Here is an 18176-nt window from a genome sequence, read left to right as displayed (position 1 = left end):
CACAGAGCGGCCCTAGAGCAGCATACCGAGATTTACACTTCCTTAAAGTCTTCATACCCCGTGAACGTTTCACAACATTTTTCACATTACTCCCTCAAGCTTAAATGTATTTTATTGGGATTTTATGTGTTTCCAACACCAAGTAATAGTTAACAATTATTTGTGATGTGCAATGGAAATGATAAAAGGTGTACTAAATATTGTAAAAATATAAATCTGAACACTGTGCCATGCATTTGTTTTAAGCTCCAGAGTCAGTACTTTGTAGGACCACCTTTCTCTGCAGTTTTTGGGGGTCTGTGCCTCCAGCTTCGCACATCTAGGAGGTTACATTTTGCCCCTTCTTCTTTGCACACCCGCTCTCGCTCAGTGCGATTGGATGGGGACGTCTGATCAGCTTTTTTCACGTCTTGTCACATGTGTTTTTTAGGTTTGCAGTTGTAGCTATACTCTTGTTTTTGGATGATGGATTGTACGGTGCTCTATGAGATGTTCAGAGCTTGGGCTTTTTTTTATAACCTAACCCTTTACTCTTCTCAACAGCTTTATCCCTGACCTGTCTGGTGGGCTCCGTGGTTTCCTTGATGGTGCTTTATCCCTAATGTTCTCACACAAACCTCAGAGACCTTCACAGAACAACTGTCCTTATACTTTAAAGGAATCACACCTATTGGGATACAATGTACTAATTATGTGACTTCTGGGGGAGATTGTTCACTCAGGATTTTATTTAGGGGCATCAGACTAAAAGGAGATTAATACAAATGCACCTTCACAATTTTTAGATTTATAACTTTAAAATAATTAGAAAACCCCATATAATCTCCTTTAGACTTCAGAAATACTTGTTACTTCGTGTTATATCTCAGAAAATACATTTTATGTTTCAGGGTGTAAAGTGAAAAAATATGGATTAGTTCACGGGGTATGAATACTTTTTCAAGACACTGTATCTGCATGTATAGTGCTAGGGGGTACCTATACACATTTAATTGCTGCCCACCAAACATTTCTGACCCTTCTGACTTCTCCCCACTCTTCTATCTCTTCTACACTCATGTCCTCCTCCAGATGTATCTGACCTCCGCCTCCAGACCCATCAGTCCTTGTACAACTCTTTTTTTTCAGCTATACCTTCCCTGCCTTACTCCAGGTCCCCATTCAGACTCTCCTGTCCCCACCCTTTCTCCAGACCTTTCTGTTTTCCTACAGATCTCTCTGTCCCCTCTACACACCTCTGTTCTCCTTCTCCAGAGTCCTCCAACAGACCACTATATCTTCCTTCTCCTGACCCCTCTGTCCTCTTCCAGGCCCCTCTGTCCTCCTACTCCAAACTGCTCGGTCCTCTCCAGACCCATCTGTCCTCTCTTCTCCTCTGTCCTCCTCTATTTTCCTCTTTTCTACTTGCTCTTCCTCCACCAGACTCTTCTTTCCTTCTCCAGACTATCCTGTCCCTTCCAGAGTCCTTGGTCCTCCAACAGACCACTCTATCTTCCTTCTCCTGATCCCTCAGTCATCTTCCAGACCCCTCTGTCTTTCTCCAAACCCCTCTGTCTCCTTCATGTTCCTGTCTTCCTGTTCAGCCACAAAACATAAAGAAAACTGAGAACGTATCCAAATTAGGTTTATTAGACATAACATTATAATCACAGCTCGTGGTTCATGGAGAGATTGCGGGAGTGAGACTATAAAGCTACTATATATAGAGGGGAGCTCCACCACAAATAGACTTCTTATATACCATGGGGTCAGGTGAGAAGATTCCATTAGTGTAGTGTGTGATGTGGAACCCCACCATATCCATCCATGGAGGACCCATGTTCTAGGGATTAGTGGCTGTATAAGCTAATAGAATTGACTGAAGACATGTACTCAATCCTTCCTTGATGTGGAAGATCTAACTAACTAGGGTTCCTCTTAGACTCAATATATACAATACAAAAATCTCAGGTGGCTGTAGCCAGTAGTATAGATGGAGCGTGAGTCATGATGGAGGTCGTGGAGATTACTTGAGTGTGGCTGAAACTAACACCAAATAAATATTATAAAATCCAATTTCTCCCACTAGGCCTTTCTTTGGACGGGGTGTCCCCTGAAGAGTCCTCTGCTCCTAGGTGTCAGGTATTCTGGAATCATCAGTAGGTGGTTTCTTTTTGCACTTGGACCTTCTCTTGTGGAGCTAGTAACGTAACCGGTATTTGAACTGGACGTCATGGGTGGGCTGCATGGTGCCAAATCCCCATCGGTTCGGATCGATGTCTGGAATCTCCTCTTTTGGATTGACCAACTCAAATTCGAAGTAGCTCAGCATCAGAAAGACAAACTGCTTCAGTTCATTGACAGCAAAAAAGCGACCAGGGCATATGGTGGTGCCGGCTCCCCAAGGCATGGTGAAATACTTCAGCCGCTTCCCATTCTTGAAGAACTCAGACTTTTTGGTGCCGTCTTCATTCAGGAATCTGTTGTATTTGAACTTCTCGGGTTCTGGATGAACTTCTGGATCCATCTGAACAGCAGTGTATGGGAAAATGGCAACGCGGTCTCCTTTACGTATGGCATATTCCTTTCCAGATGAAATTTTGAGGTTCAAGTTTTCCTTGACGGCTCTGATCAGCACTGGGGCAGCAGTCAACCTCAAGGTCTCTTCTACTACACTATCCAGGACAGGTGTCTTCAGTAGCATATCCCTGGTTAGGTTGATCTGGGCACCTCCAGGTTTTACCTCTTGTCCATTTTCCTTCAGAACTCTATCAACCTCTTCACTGACGGCCTTCATGGCCTCTGGATGCTTCATTAAGTAGAGCAGGAGCCAGAAGCTGGCAGGTCCAGTGTTACCTTGAGATGCCCACAGAAGCAGGAGCATAAACCTGTCCTGCATGTATTCTGGCATCCCATTGTCTGCTCGGTCCTGGAACTGGTCAGTAATCCAGCCACTAATGTTTTCTTTCTGTAGGGTTTTCTTTATAGACAGCATGTTCCAGAAGAGCCTCTTCAGTCTCTCGGCCTCCAGCTTGTCTTTTGGTGGGAGTACGGCATAGGCCAGGCGTGGGAACAGTTTATCATACTTTCTAAACTCACCAAACAACTCTTCTGAGTGGTCTCTGTCATGTTTCTTGGCTTTCTCTGAGTTTCCGTGACTTTTTATGGGCTCGTTCCCAAATAAGGCAAGATACCCCGCCCGGAAGACTATGTTGTAGCTGTAGTTGAATAGTCCATCTTGCTGCCACTTTTTCTCGCGGTCCACGGAGCCAACACCATGGAGCATCAAGTTCTGAAGGTTGTCCATCATGGCCTGGGTCATGAGCACTAGACCATCTCCCATAAGGTGCTTTGTACTTGCCTTCTCCAGTAACTTGTGATCATTGGTTCCAGAATGGTAGCCAAACACTCTGGCCACCAACTCCATAGCAAACTTCTCGAAGTCAAGCCTGGCCCTGGCCTCTCTCACGATGGGACCAAACGATAATGGGTCTGTGACGAAGGTGTAGTAATAGCCTCCGATCTGGATGGTAAAGATGTCGCCATGCTTTTTCTGCATCTTTCTTAAAAACCCTGCAGTGTTTTTTCGGAAGTCGAGAGCGTATCCCAGCCATGGTATGGTGCCTTTATCTAGAGGGGGCTCATTGGGTCTTCTCTTCCGGAACATCCCCAACATGTAGAGACCTCCAAGAACCGAAGCCAACAGGGCCAGGAGTATCGGGAGCAACAGGACCATGTCCAATACTGCAACGAGAAAGACATCAATGTAGAGATGAGGCTCAATAAGAAAGATCCAGAATATCCAAGTGGCAAACATAAGAGTCTGTAAGTATCTAAAACCTTTCTTGCAATGATTTTCTGTGTGTGAGCAAGCACCCTGAATGGTAATTTCATGTCATTCAACTTCTGTGCTAAAATTCATCATCAGTTACATGGTTTTCAGTACTCACTGTTGTAGCTCCGGGGGAAGGGGGGTGGGGGGGAGGGGCGGTACATCACTACAATGACACTCTTAGAAGCATCCTTGACCAAGTAGCTCCCCTCACCCTCAGAACCTCCAATTTCAGAGTAAAACAGCCCTGGTTGACCTTGGACCTGGATGCCTCCGAGTAGCTCTCCACTTCTGACATCACCACCTCTTGCGAAGAAACAAATACGGTAACGTCGTCCGCGTAGGCCACTACCCTCAGGATAGCCTCTGGCGCCAACCCGCCCATCCTCACCCCCGCCAACGGTCCACAATCAACCCTTCTGAGGAAGGGATCGATCGCAAACGCGTAAAGCAAAGGGCTAAGAGGGCAGCCCTGGCGGACACCAGATCCCACCCCGAAAGGTTGTCCAATCCACCCGTTTACCAGAGGGAAAGTCTCAGCCCCTGTGTACAAGGTCTTAAGCCAGTCCACAAACCCTCCAGGCAGACCATACCTCAAAAGAGTGGACCAGAGGTACTCGTGGTCGACCCGATCAAAGGCTTTTGCCTGATCCAGGGTCAGCAAGAACCCCTTCCAAAGGCCCGCCCTGCCCCGCTCCACGGCCTCTCGGACACCCAGAACAGCACTGAAAGTGCTACGGACAGGAACGCAACAGTGCTGGGCCTCCGAAAGGAGCCATGGCGCAAACTTCACCAGCCTGTTGAAGAGTATCTTAGCCAAAACCTTCCTGTCCACATTGAGAAGTGATATGGGACGCCAATTCTCAATGCGTGACGGATCCTTACCCTTTGACAAAATGATCAAAGCCGACCTCCTTAATGATCTCGGCAGAGTGCCCGAGGAGAGACACTCATTAAACACCTGAGTCAAGAGGGGGACCAAGGAGTCCCTAAAGGTCTTAAAGAACTCGAATGTTAAGCCATCCGGACCTGGCGATTTTTTGGGCCAGAGCCCATCGATCACCAGTCTCACTTCCTCTTCTTTGATCGCTTCTGTCAAACCGCCCAGCGAGAGGTCAGCCCCTGGCTCTGGAACAGCTTCAGCCAGGAAAGCCGACATCCTGTCACGATCCAGTTCCTTCCTTCCCAAGAGGTGCGAGTAGTATGAACTGACGACCTCCAAGATCCCTGATCTGGACCTTCTCAGGGATCCCGTACTGTCCATCAGCCTTGTCACTATCTTACTATTCACTGACATCTTGCAGCTTCTGTAAGGGTCGGGTGAGTAGTACTTCCCGTAGTCCCTCTCAAAAACCAAAGATGCGTGCCTATCGTACTTACACCTCTTTAGCAAGGATTTCACACTGGAGATCGCCTCGCGGCTACCCCCAGTCGAGACAAGATGCTCGAGTTTCCTCCTCAGGCTCTGATACAGGCGATCCCTGTTCAGGCTTCTGAGGTTCGAGAGTTGCCGGAAGAATCTCGCCACCCGATGTTTGAACATCTCCCACCACTCAGACTTAGTGTTACTTAGGCCCAGCAGCGGTACCTGGCTTTGAAGAAATTCCTCAAAGGACCGTCTTACAGCTTCTTCCTCAAGGAGTGACGAATTCAGCTTCCAATAACCTCTTCCCATCCGAGGAGTCTCTGTAACGCTCAGAGAAAACAATCAAACAGTGATCGGAGAATTCCACCTCCACAACCGACAACGGCGAGGAGACGGCCTCCTCCTTCAAATAAAACCTATCTATCCTAGACCTGCACTGACTACCTCTAAAAAAGGTGAACCCCGCGTGGCCTGTGTTGTGCCGGATGTGGACATCCACCAGGCGTGCCTCACTTACTATCCTATTTAGCGCAACGCAATCGTAAGCCAGCCGGTCTCCGGAACCTCCTCTATCACAGGGTCTCGTGACGTTGTTGAAATCCCCTCCAAAGACCACCTGCCGACTCGAAAATAAGAAAGGTTTGATCTTCATGAAGAGACACTTGCGGTCCCACTTGGACTGGGGACCGTAGATGTTAATGAGCCAAAGCTCCTGTCCCCCCATGGAGACATCTAGGATCAAGCATCTCCCCATTTCTAACTCGATCAATCGTCTGCATTCAACCGCTGCGGTCTTAAAAAGGACCGCCACCCCGCTATACGGCTCGGCCGGAAGAGACCAGTAGGAGGGCCCGTGCCTCCACTCCCGCCTTGCCTTATGCATGGTTGATAGGTCGGTCAACCTGGTCTCCTGCAAAAACAAAATGTCGGCGTCAAGTTGGCCGAGAAAATGAAAGGCCATGTACCTTGCTGCTTCTGACTTTATGCTGGCAACATTAATGGTTGCCAGCGTCAACGGGGTGGGTGCCGCCATCATGATTGATTGAATTAGATAGCCTTTTTCTTCCCACCCCCAACAGTTTCACCCTCTTCCTCTGACAATGATGAGTTTTTAGTGCGCTTAAGACAAACAGACTCATCCATTCTCTCCTTACATACACTCTGGCCCTTGTCTGGTGGTCCTGAGGTAGTCCCCCCCCCAGAAGGCTTTGTATTTGCCCCCTGAGAAGAAGACCCAGTGACCTCCTGAGCCCCAACAACCTTGTCCGCAACCTCAGGCCCCGGGTCCCCATCGCCCCCCCTCTGGAGGGGAGTCCTGGAGGGCCCGGAACCGGTTAGAGAGATCCACCAGAGGGGGGGCGGCTGGATCAGGGTTACGGAGTCAGAGGGGTCGCACTCCAAGGAGGAGGCTCGAGGCCCGGACCCCCTCTTATCCTTAGTTGTTTTCCTGTTACCCTTTTTCTTTTGCTGTGACCACTCCCCATCTCCCTCATCCAGACTGTCACCGGATGAAGGTTCCTGGGCAGACATGGCGTCATTTTGCTCCTCCCTTTCAAGTCTCTTGACTTCCTCGCTCAATTCGCTGTCTTTAGGATCCTCAGCTGCAAGTGAAGCACCCGGGTCAGAGTTTAGGGTCATTACTCCCTGCCCCCTGTTCCCATGGCGCTGCTCCTGCCGCCTGATATTGGATGGCGGCAGCCTGCTCCTCACCGGTTCCCTGCCTCCTCCGCCTCTACTGGTCCTTCACCGGCGAGATTGGTCCCGGCTTTCGCCTGTCCCACACTCGCCGCTTTCAGGACCGCATTGGCAAAGGAACGCGGACAGCGACTGAACGTGTGACCGAGGTCACCACACAAGTTACACCTAATCCTGCCACAGGTCGCAGCGAGATGGCCGAGGTCCCCACACAGTGCGCATTTCTGGGTGGTACACTGCGCACTGAAGTGTGTGGGGCTGCCGCACCTGTGACAGACCTTAGGCTGCCCCCGGTAGAAAATCAAGATCCTGTCCCTCCCCAAAAATGTTGAGGAAGGGATATGGGTAACAGTGTTTCCTGAAACCTTCAATTTCACCATGAAGGTCCAGGCTCCTGACCAGATACCATGCTCATCGAGGGTCTTCTCGGGAATACCGACGATGTTGCCGTATCGTCCAACCCAGGTGCAGATGTCGACACAGGAAAGTGACTCGTTACTGGTCAAAACGGTCACCTTCCTGACTGAGTTCTGGCGGGATATTGCTACAACGAGGAAACCCCGCCATTCGGGGCGACCCCAAGCCAACTCGTGGCGAAACCAGAAAAGCTTAAGGCCCTCCGGTCTCACGAAGCTGACATCGAAGTAGGAGGTCCCATAGGGATGGATCAAGGCGAAGATGTCATATGCCGCGAAGCCCATCCCCAGCAGGTGCTCAGCAACCTTTGACCGATCAGGACAGGCATCCTTGCTTATCCGCTGGAGACGGGCCACATTCCTACGGTTACTCCTCTGCCCCGGTGTCGGCAGAGACCAGACAGTCTCTGCCCCTCTATCTCGGAAGGCGGAAAGACCGTGTCTCTCTTTCCAGAAAGACAGATCAACCTCCCTCCCCTCTACATTGATGGAACTCTCCCCTCTCCTCAGGGCGTCCAGGAAGCGCTGCTGCAAGTCACCATCCTCAGGGTCACCAGACAAGGGCGCACTACTACCCCCAGCAGTGACAGCTCCTGAATAGCTTGGGGCTGAAGCCCCCGCCACCGCTGGGGGGGCAGCGGGACCACTACCTGCTTCCCCTCCACCAACACCAGTAATGCTCTCCTCATTCACTCCACCACTACTCCCATCATTCGCAACACCACTACTCCCACCATTCACTCCACCACTACTCCCACCATTCACTCCACCACTACTCCCACCATTCACTCCACCACTACTCCCACCATTCACTCCACCACTACTCCCATCATTCACTCCACCACTACTCCCATCATTCACTCCACCACTACTCCCATCATTCACTCCACCACTACTCCCATCATTCACTCCACCACTACTCCCATCATTCCCCTTACCATTGCCACCACTTCCCGTCACTTTATTACCAGTAGTGCCACCACCATTTTTCCCAGTGTTCTCTGCCCCTTCCACAGTCACATCCATTCCTTCCTCACTTGTGTCTGGCTTCTCTGCACTCACACCTGCTGGACCGGGGGAGGGGTGCAGCACCACACCCGTTTTCCCTTGATTGGTGCTCTGTTGTGTCTCTGGAGCACCTTGCCCCCCCACTGCAGCAGTTTGTATTTTATTATTCTGGGCCTGCTGCTTGTTGGGGGGCGCCGCCTGCCCCGCACCCACAGACTTCGGGGTCCTGGTGTCACGTTTGGGCGCTGGAGCGCTCTGTCCCCCCGTCGCAGCAGGGCGCCCAGTGTTCCCTGCAGATGATTTATCCTGCTTTTTTTGTCCTTTTTGGACTCGCTGCTCTCCTGTCGCAGCCGCATGCCTCTTCTCTACTGAGGCGCACTGCGCCCCTGTCACAACAGTGCGCCGCCCTTTCGCCGCACCAAGTCTCTCGGACCTGCCCCCCACAGCCCCGGCGTCGGCCGTCTCAGCCGTAGTGAGCAGGGATGGAGTCTGCCCACACCGTCCCCCTTTTGCAACGGCGTGGACATCCCCCTCGCCCCCCTCAGCCCCGGTGATAACCGGCTTAGCCGCAGAGGGCAGGGAGGGAAACTCCTCGGGGTCCCCTATGTCCGGCGCCATGAGTACCACCACAGCCTCGCCCCCTGCACTGTTCCCCGCACAGACGGCAGCACCGCCGGACGTCCTCCTCCTCTCCCCACCTTTTCTATGCCCCGGACCCACTGCAGAGCCCGTGCCTTTAGGTTTGGTGGGGTTTACACAGGAGGCGGTAGGTGTAACATCATCCATCAGTACATATCTGTAACTCACCACCTCCCGTGCAGTCTCCTTCGTCTTCTTCCTCTTCTTGGATTCCTCTGCTGGCTCGTCCTCACCAAAGGAAAAGCGGTCCAGGTTCACTGGAGACTCCAGCTGTCGGATCTCCTCTAGCAGACCACCCTCCTCCTCTAGCAGACCGCCCTCCTCCTCTTCCTCCGCTGACACTCCAACCTGTGCTGTCGGAGTCCTCTGCCGTGCCTGGAGGCCGCTCCCCTGTTGTCGGCTCTGCGACTCACTCTCCCGGCTGGTTCCAGCTTGTAGGACTCCAGTCACAGCCACGTCGTCCTCCTCCTCCTCCTCGTCGCTTAGGACGCCGGCTGGCGGCTCTCCTGAGGTATTTAACCCCTTCATTTCTGAGAACCGCCGCTGATTCTTAAACCTCTCCAGGAAGGGACCTGCACTTTTCTCAATCCCCTCCCGGAGGAGCACTAACTGGACCACCTCATCTTTGAGGGCTCTGAACCTCTGGGAGGTCGCGGGTTTCTCTTTGTTAGAGGCTTAGGTGTTCAGGACCCGAGCCACCCGCAGCTTCTCCTTCAGCCCGGTCAGTGCTTTGCCGGCGTCCTCGTACTCACGTAGCATGGCGACTACTCGGGAGGAGAAGGTACTCGTGGACTCGCCGGAGCTCGTCTCCCCCCAGGATGTTCCTGGGCTCTCCTTCCTGGGGCCTGGGGCGCCCCTGTCTCCCTCTCTGGGCGGACTATGAGCCGTCTCAGGGTTGGTGTAGGTGGGTATGGTTCTTATCACCCGTCCCGACCTCCTCAGTCCCTCTTGGGCCGGTTGCTGCTGCTGCTCTCTGTCCCCCACCGGCATAGACCGGGGAACAGAAGCCTGGGAAGCCATGCCGGCCTCCCAGGAAGCCTGCCTCTCCCTGGGGAGAAGAGAGGCCGACTCTGGGCCTCCTGCTGGAAGTGCTGGAGCTCACAAGACGTGCTGCTCCTAGCAGGGTGTGGCTGATTGTGGGCACCTATCCTCCAGTCACCTCCAGAACTGCAGTCATAGTTCTGCAGTATCGCATCTTGCTATACACATAAGACATATCTCCACCACTGACAATGTGTTACCCTGAGTTTTTTTCTGGAGCAGAAATTTTTCAAAAACGTTGTGAAAACCTGCATCAGGGTAAAAAACGCATGACTTTGTGCGTTTTTTTGGTGCGTTTTGCAGGATCCCAATCTTCAGCTTTGCTTCCACCACAGAAGCCTGAACACAGGTCACCAATATAAGACAAATGTTCATGAAGCTTGTAGAGTGTGAGCCCTCGTGGGCAGGGTCCTCTCTCCTCCTGTATCCTCACCCATCCCTTGTAGATTGTGAGCCCTCGCGGGCAGGGTCCTCTCTCCTCCTGTATCCTCACCCATCCCTTGTAGATTGTGAGCCCTCGCGGGCAGGGTCCTCTCTCCTCCTGTATCCTCACCCATCCCTTGTAGATTGTGAGCCCTCGCGGGCAGGGTCCTCTCTCCTCCTGTATCCTCACCCATCCCTTGTAGATTGTGAGCCCTCGCGGGCAGGGTCCTCTCTCCTCCTGTATCCTCACCCATCCCTTGTAGATTGTGAGCCCTCGCGGGCAGGGTCCTCTCTCCTCCTGTATCCTCACCCATCCCTTGTAGACTGTGAGCCCTCGCAGGCAGGGTCCTCTCTCCTCCTGTATCCTCACCCATCCCTTGTAGATTGTGAGCCCTCGCAGGCAGGGTCCTCTCTCCTCCTATATCCTCACCCATCCCTTGTAGATTGTGAGCCCTCGCGGGCAGGGTCCTCTCTCCTCCTGTATCCTCACCCATCCCTTGTAGATTGTGAGCTCTCGCGGGCAGGGTCCTCTCTCCTCCTGTACCAGTTATGACTTGTATTGTTTAAGATTATTGTACTTGTTTTTATTATGTATACCCCTCCTCACATGTAAAGCGCCATGGAATAAATGGCGCTATAATAATAAATAATAATAATAATAAATTAAAAAATACACATACAAATGTAACAGTGGGGAGGTGAATTGGTCGGGAATAAATTACCAAAATCACTGGCAGTGCATTGCGTTTGTAGGACACTGTCACATTTTGGTCTGCCATTGAGTGGCTCAGGCATTGTTAAATCTCACACCTTGGTCAGTCACAGGTATTGTTCAATCTCACATCTTGGTCAGCCACAGGCATTGTTCAATCGCACATCTTGGTCAGCCACAGGCTTTGTTCAATCTCACACCGTGGTCAGCCACAGGCATTGTTCAATCTCACACCTTGGTCAGCCACAGTCTTTGTTTAATCTCACACCTTGGTCAGCCACAGGCTTTGTTCACTCTCAAACCTTGGTCAGCCACAGGTTTTAGTCAGTCTCACACCTTGGTCAGCCACAGGCATTGTTTAATCTCACACCGTGGTCAGCTACAGGCATTGTTCAATCTCACACCTTGGTCAGCCACAGGCTTTGTTTAATCTCACATCTTCGTCAGCCACAGGCTTTGTTAACTCACATCTTGGTCAGCCACAGGCTTTGTTCAATCTCACAACTTGGTCAGCCACAGGCTTTGTTCACTCACACCTTGGTCAGCCACAGGCTTTGTTCAATCTCCCATCTTGGTCAGCCACAGGCTTTGTTCAATCTCAGCCACGGGCTTTATTCAATCTCACATCTTGGTCAGCCACAGGCTTTGTTTAATCTCACATCTTGGTCAGCCACAGGCTTTGTTCAATCTCACATCTTGGTCAGCCACAGGCTTTGTTTAATCTCACATATTGGTCAGCCACAGGCTTTGTTTAATCTTACATCTTGGTCAGCTACAGGCATTGTTCAATCTCACACCTTGGTCAGCCACACGCTTTGTTTAATCTCACACCGTGGTCAGCCACAAGCTTTGTGCAATCTCACATCTTGGTCAGCCACAGGCTTTGTTTAATCTTACATCTTGGTCAGCCACAGGCTTTGCTCAATCTCACATCTTGGTCAGCCACAGGCTTTGTTCAATCTCACACCATGGTCAGCCACAAGCTTTGTTCAATCTCACACCTTGGTCAGCCACAGGCTTTGTTCAATCTCATGCCTTGGTCAGCCACAGGCATTCAATCTCACACCGTGGTCAGCCACAGGCTTTGTTTAATCTCACATACTGGTCAGCCACAGGCTTTGTTTAATCTCACATCTTGGTCAGCTACAGGCATTGTTCAATCTCACACCTTGGTCAGCCACACGCATTGTTCAATCTCACACCTTGGTCAGCCAAAGGCTTTGTTCAATCGCACACCTTGGTCAGCCAAAGGCTTTGTTCAATCTCACACCGTGGTCAGCTACAGGCATTGTTCAATCTCACACCATGGTCAACCACAAGCTTTGTTCAATCTCACACCTTGGTCAGCCACAGGCTTTGTTCAATCTCACACCTTGGTCAGCCACAGGCTTTGTTCAATCTCATGCCTTGGTCAGCCACAGGCATTCAATCTCACACCGTGGTCAGCCACAGGCTTTGTTTAATCTCACATCTTGGTCAGCTACACGCATTGTTCAATCTCACACCTTGGTCAGCCACACGCATTGTTCAATCTCACACCTTGGTCAGCCAAAGGCTTTGTTCAATCGCACACCTTGGTCAGCCAAAGGCTTTGTTCAATCTCACACCGTGGTCAGCTACAGGCATTGTTCAATCTCACACCTCTGTCAGCCAATGTTTACTTTGTAGGCATCACTAATTTAATTAACCCCTTAGTGATGGAGCCAAATTTTTTAAATCTGATCAGTGTCAATTTATGTGGTAATAACTCTGGAACGCTTCAACAAATCCCAGTGATTTTCAGATTGTTTTTTCGTGACACATTATACTTTATGTTAATGGTAAATTTAGGTTGATATGTTTTGTGTTTATTTATAAAAAAATATCAGAAATTTGAGAAAAATATTACAAAATTAGCAATTTTCAGACTTTGAATGATTATCCCTTTAATCCAGATGGTCATACCACAACAAAACATTAATAAACAGCATTTCCCACATGTCTGCTTTACATCAGCACCATTTATAAAATGTTCTTTCATTTTGTTAGCATTTTATGAGGTTTAAAAATGTGGAGGTAATTTTTCATTTTTTCTAGGAAATTTACAAAATTTATTTTTTTACGAACTTATCCATGTTTGAAGTGACTTTAGGGGTCTCATATATTGGGAAACCCCCAAAAGTGATACCATTTTAGAAACAGCACCCACTGACATATTGAAAACTACTGTCAGGTAGTTTATTAACCCTTCAGGTGCTTTACAGGAATTAATGCAAAGTGGCATGACAGGAATGTAAATGTGTATTTTTACCACCTAAATGCCACTAACTTCTGAACAGGTTACAACAGCCGTCAGACTATAAGGCCGCTATTTGGTCATGAATTGCCATGGCAAACATCAGGACAACACAATCATGATCTGAGGGCACCAATTGGGATAAAGAGGAAGCACCCACACTCTGTTAACCATTTATAATGATGTAGTCACTATTTACAGCAGCATCTAAGGGGTTAAACAGATTTGGACGGTGCAAGCACTGATCGTGGCTGATACAGCAAGTTGTCAGCTATAGTGGACAGTCGACAGATGCTGGATTGTCACCTGTATGGGGAGGCTAGTCTCTTATATCTCAGGTCAGTTAAAAGACGTATTGGCGGTCATCCAAACGGCATCTCAGGTGACCAAGACAAGATGTCAAACCTGGAAAAACATCACAAAACTATATGGGTTTCATTTTCATATACTGCTGTTCTTGCTTTTTTCACTTTATCAGCATTTTTTTCATCACCCATTACTTTCAAGGGTGAAAAACGCTGTAAGAAGTGACAAGCTGTATATCCAAAAAACCATGCAAAGCACAAAATACTGTGACAGAAAACCAATGTGTGTACATGAGATTTCTGAGATCTCACAGGCTTTGCTGATACTGTGAAAAGTAGCTGAAAATAAGCATGGCAAAAGAGGGGAGACGCCAGCGGTGCCTAAGGTTAAAACGCAATACATAAAGTGCACATGCATATATTAATTTCTAACTGTATTTTCAAAATGAGACATTTAGCAAACAATTGATCAGTTCTTTGAGCCACCCCGCCACTTCACGGCAATCTCATAATGGGGCAGTCCTACTCTACGTTTTTTATATTCGCTGTGCCATAAAGGCCTCCTAAATGAATAAGGAGCAAGACCACATTAAATGCAAGCTGTACCTGGAGCGTTACTGAATCACTCCCATGGCACCAGAGGAGGCAAGCGAGGATGACCAGGTCCAGACATAGACATTTCAGGTCCAACCTCCACACTGCCCATCCAGAGCCACAGATAGAGGGTGAGACAGGCTGCATAATTAAACAAAGCCTAGGGCAGGGCTGCTGTGTGTGTACAGCAGCCTATCAATCACAGAAACAGAAAGAATGGCGCACGTAACCCGGCAGCCCTGCCCTAGGCTTTGTTTAATTATGCACCTGTGTCTCAACCTGTCTCACCCTCTATCTGTGGTGCTGGATGGGCAGTGTGGAGGTTGGACCTGAAATGTCTGTGTTAAATATTAATTATTCTTATTTTTATTCTGTACCGAGCACATGGTTTCTTGCTGACACTATCAAAAGCTATTTCTGTGTATGTAGCTCAGAGTATAAGTTAACTCCATATACAGAAGACACGTGATCAGTGTTGAACATATATAAACGTCTCTTAGGAGGGTGTGGGGGCTTTTTGTCACGTGGGACGGTCACCTCCCTTCCTTCACCATCATTTTCCATGGACATGAGACAAGACACGAGGAACAACAGCTGTTAGCTACTCCATGCCATGATGACTTCACACAGACAGATGACTTTTACCATTCTACCTTTTAAAGATGAGTAACAAGAAAAGCGCTGATATCTACACATGGACACTCTGTTTGTAATTGTTTCATCTACCTTTTATGTTTTCTGCAATTTGGTTTTTCTGTGGACTAGTCAATAAACCACTATACTTTCTTCAGAAAATCATGACATTTTTCTTTTAAGAATAACGCACCTGGTTAAGTCTTGATTAGATATTTTTGAGCAATAATGATTTTTAACATTGGCCTAGCCAGCCAGTTTTGATTTTTTGTGCTATTTTTGCGTGAATTTCCTTCTTCTTGCACACGGGGGAAGACAGAAGAGCTCCGCTAGATTGTGCAAGTATTCAGGAATTCCACTTCAAAATTTCAAGTCACAAAGAACTCATACAAGAACCTACGAATTACGAAGACTTTAAAGGGACTCTGTCACCTGAATTTGGCGGGACTGGTTTTGGGTCATATGGGCGGAGTTTTCGGGTGTTTGATTCACCCTTTCCTTACCCGCTGGCTGCATGCTGGCTGCAATATTGGATTGAAGTTCATTCTCTGTCCTCCGTAGTACATCTTGCCTCGTAGCAATCTTGCCTTGTGCAGGCGTGTACTATGGAGGACAGAGAATGAACTTCAATCCAATATTGCAGCCAGCATGCAGCCAGCGGGTAAGGAAAGGGTGAATCAAACACCCGAAAACTCCGCCCATATGACCCAAAACCAGTCCCGCCAAATTCAGGTGACAGGTTCCCTTTAACAGGTGTCAGACGGATTGACAGCAAGCATTGGTAGTGCTGAAGATAGACGTGCTGAAAATAGCCGTGCTGAAGTCCGGAGCCCAGCGTTGTAAAAGCAAAGGGATTACAAGCTGAGATTTCAAGAATTTTACTTTCAAAGCGAGGATTGAACAAAAAATACCTGTTTCATGAATTTATGTCTTATTCACACAGGAAGTTATATTAACCCCTTCATGACCCAGCCTATTTTGACCTTAAAGACCTTGCCATTTTTTGCAATTCTGACCAGTGTCCCTTTATGAGGTAATAACTCAGGAACGCTTCAACGGATCCTAGCGGTTCTGAGATTGTTTTTTCGTGACATATTGGGCTTCATGTTAGTGGTAAATTTAGGTCAATAAATTCTGCGTTTATTTGTGATAAAAACGGAAATTTGGCGAAAATTTTGAAAATTTCGCAATTTTCACATTTTTAATTTTTATTCTGTTAAACCAGAGAGATATGTGACACAAAATAGTTAATAAATAACATTTCCCACATGTTTACTTTACATCAGCACAATTTTGGAAACAAAATTTTTTTTTGTTAGGAAGTTATAAGGGTTAAAATTTGACCAGCGATTTGTCATTTTTACAACGAAATTTACAAAACCATTTTTTTTAGGGACCACCTCACATTTGAAGTCAGTTTGAGGGGTCTATATGGCTGAAAATACCCAAAAGTGACACCATTCTAAAAACTGCACCACTCAAGGTACTCAAAACCACATTCAAGAAGTTTATTAACCCTTCAGGTGCTTCACAGCAGCTGAAGCAACATGGAAGGAAAAAATGAACATTTAACTTTTTAGTCACAAAAATTATCTTTTAGCAACAATTTTTTTATTTTCCCAATGGTAAAAGGAGAAACTGAACCACGAAAGTTGTTGTCCAATTTGTCCTGAGTACGCTGATACCTCATATGTGGGGGTAAACCACTGTTTGGGCGCACGGCAGGGCTTGGAAGGGAAGGAGCGCCATTTGACTTTTTGAATCAAAAATTGGCTCCACTCTTTAGCGGACACCATGTCACGTTTGGAGAGCCCCCGTGTGCCTAAAAATTGGAGCTCCCCCACAAGTGACCCCATTTTGGAAACTAGACGCCCCAAGGAACTTATCTAGATGCATAGTGAGCACTTTGAACCCCCAGGTGCTTCACAAATTAATCCGTAAAAATGAAAAAGTACTTTTTTTTCACAAAAAAATTCTTTTAGCCTCAATTTTTTCATTTTCTCATGGGCAACAGGATAAAATGGATCCTAAAATGTGTTGGGCAATTTCTCCTGAGTACACCAATACCTCACATGTGGGGGTAAACCACTGTTTGGGCACATGGTAAGGCTCGGAAGGGAAGGAGCGCCATTTGACTTTTTGAATGAAAAATTATTTCCATCGTTAGCGGACACCATGTCGCGTTTGGAGAGCTCCTGTGTGCCTAAACATTGGCGCTCCCCCACAAGTGACCCCATTTTGGAAACTAGACCCCCCAAGGAACTTATTTAGATGCCTAGTGAGCACTTTAAACCCTCAGGTGCTTCACAAATTGATCTGTAAAAATGAAAAAGTACTTTTTTTTCACAAAAAAATTCTTTTCGCCTCAATTTTTTCATTTTCACATGGGCAGTAGGGTAAAATGGATCATAAAATTTGTTGGGCAATTTCTCCCGAGTACGTCGATACCTCATATGTGGGGGTAAACCACTGTTTGGGCACACGGCAGGGCTCGGAAGGGAAGGCGCGCCATTTGACTTTTTGAATGGAAAATTAGCTCCAATTGTTAGCGGACACCATGTCGCGTTTGGAGAGCCCCTGTGTGCCTAAACATTGGAGCTTCCCCACAAGTGACCCCATTTTGGAAACTAGACCCCCCAAGGAACTTATCTAGATGCATATTGAGCACTTTAAACCCCCAGGTGCTTCACAGAAGTTTATAACGCAGAGCCATGAAAATAAAAAATAATTTTTCTTTCCTCAAAAATGATTTTTTAGCCTGGAATATCCTTTTTTGCCAAGGATAATAGGAGAAATTGGACCCCAAATATTGTTGTCCTGTTTGTCCTGAGTACGCAGATACCCAATATGTGGGGGTAAACCACTGTTTGGGCGCACGGCAGGGCTCGGAAGGGAAGGCACGCCATTTGGCTTTTTAAATGGAAAATTAGCTCCAATCATTAGCGGACACCATGTCACGTTTGGAGAGCCCCTGTGTGCCTAAACATTGGAGATCCCACAGAAATGACACCATTTTGGAAACTAGACCCCCAAAGGAACTAATCTAGATGTGTGGTGAGGACTTTGAACCCCCAAGTGCTTCACAGAAGTTTATAACGCAGAGCCATGAAAAAAAAAAAAATTATTTTCTCAAAAATGATCTTTTAGCCTGCAATTTTTTATTTTCCCAAGGGTAACAGGAGAAATTTGACCCCAAAAGTTGTTGTCCAGTTTCTCCTGAGTACGCTGATACCCCATATGTGGGGGTAAATCACTGTT

At 48.0% G+C, this 18176-nt stretch overlaps 1 protein-coding gene across 4 annotated transcripts in view; it reads right to left on the bottom strand.

The window, feature by feature from the left end:
* Positions 1 to 1607: 1607 nt before the first annotated feature.
* LOC138641593 (5-beta-cholestane-3-alpha,7-alpha-diol 12-alpha-hydroxylase-like) overlaps positions 1608 to 18176 on the bottom strand; it is a 32995-nt gene continuing 16426 nt past the window's right edge. For 2 of the 4 annotated variants that reach the window (XM_069729086.1, XM_069729087.1), the window contains one exon: positions 1608 to 3723. In XM_069729086.1, coding sequence (XP_069585187.1) covers positions 2180 to 3715 — 1536 coding nt within the window. In that variant the 5' untranslated portion in view covers positions 3716 to 3723 and the 3' untranslated portion in view covers positions 1608 to 2179. Of the gene's footprint in view, positions 3724 to 5399; positions 5424 to 13692; positions 13792 to 18176 lie in introns of those variants that run through there. The other 2 variants (XM_069729089.1, XM_069729090.1) reach the window with 2 other exon arrangements.

This window comes from Ranitomeya imitator, chromosome 6 (assembly GCF_032444005.1).
Source record: "Ranitomeya imitator isolate aRanImi1 chromosome 6, aRanImi1.pri, whole genome shotgun sequence".
Lineage (NCBI taxonomy): Eukaryota > Metazoa > Chordata > Amphibia > Anura > Dendrobatidae > Ranitomeya > Ranitomeya imitator.
This window is presented reverse-complemented; position numbering and strand designations above follow the sequence as displayed.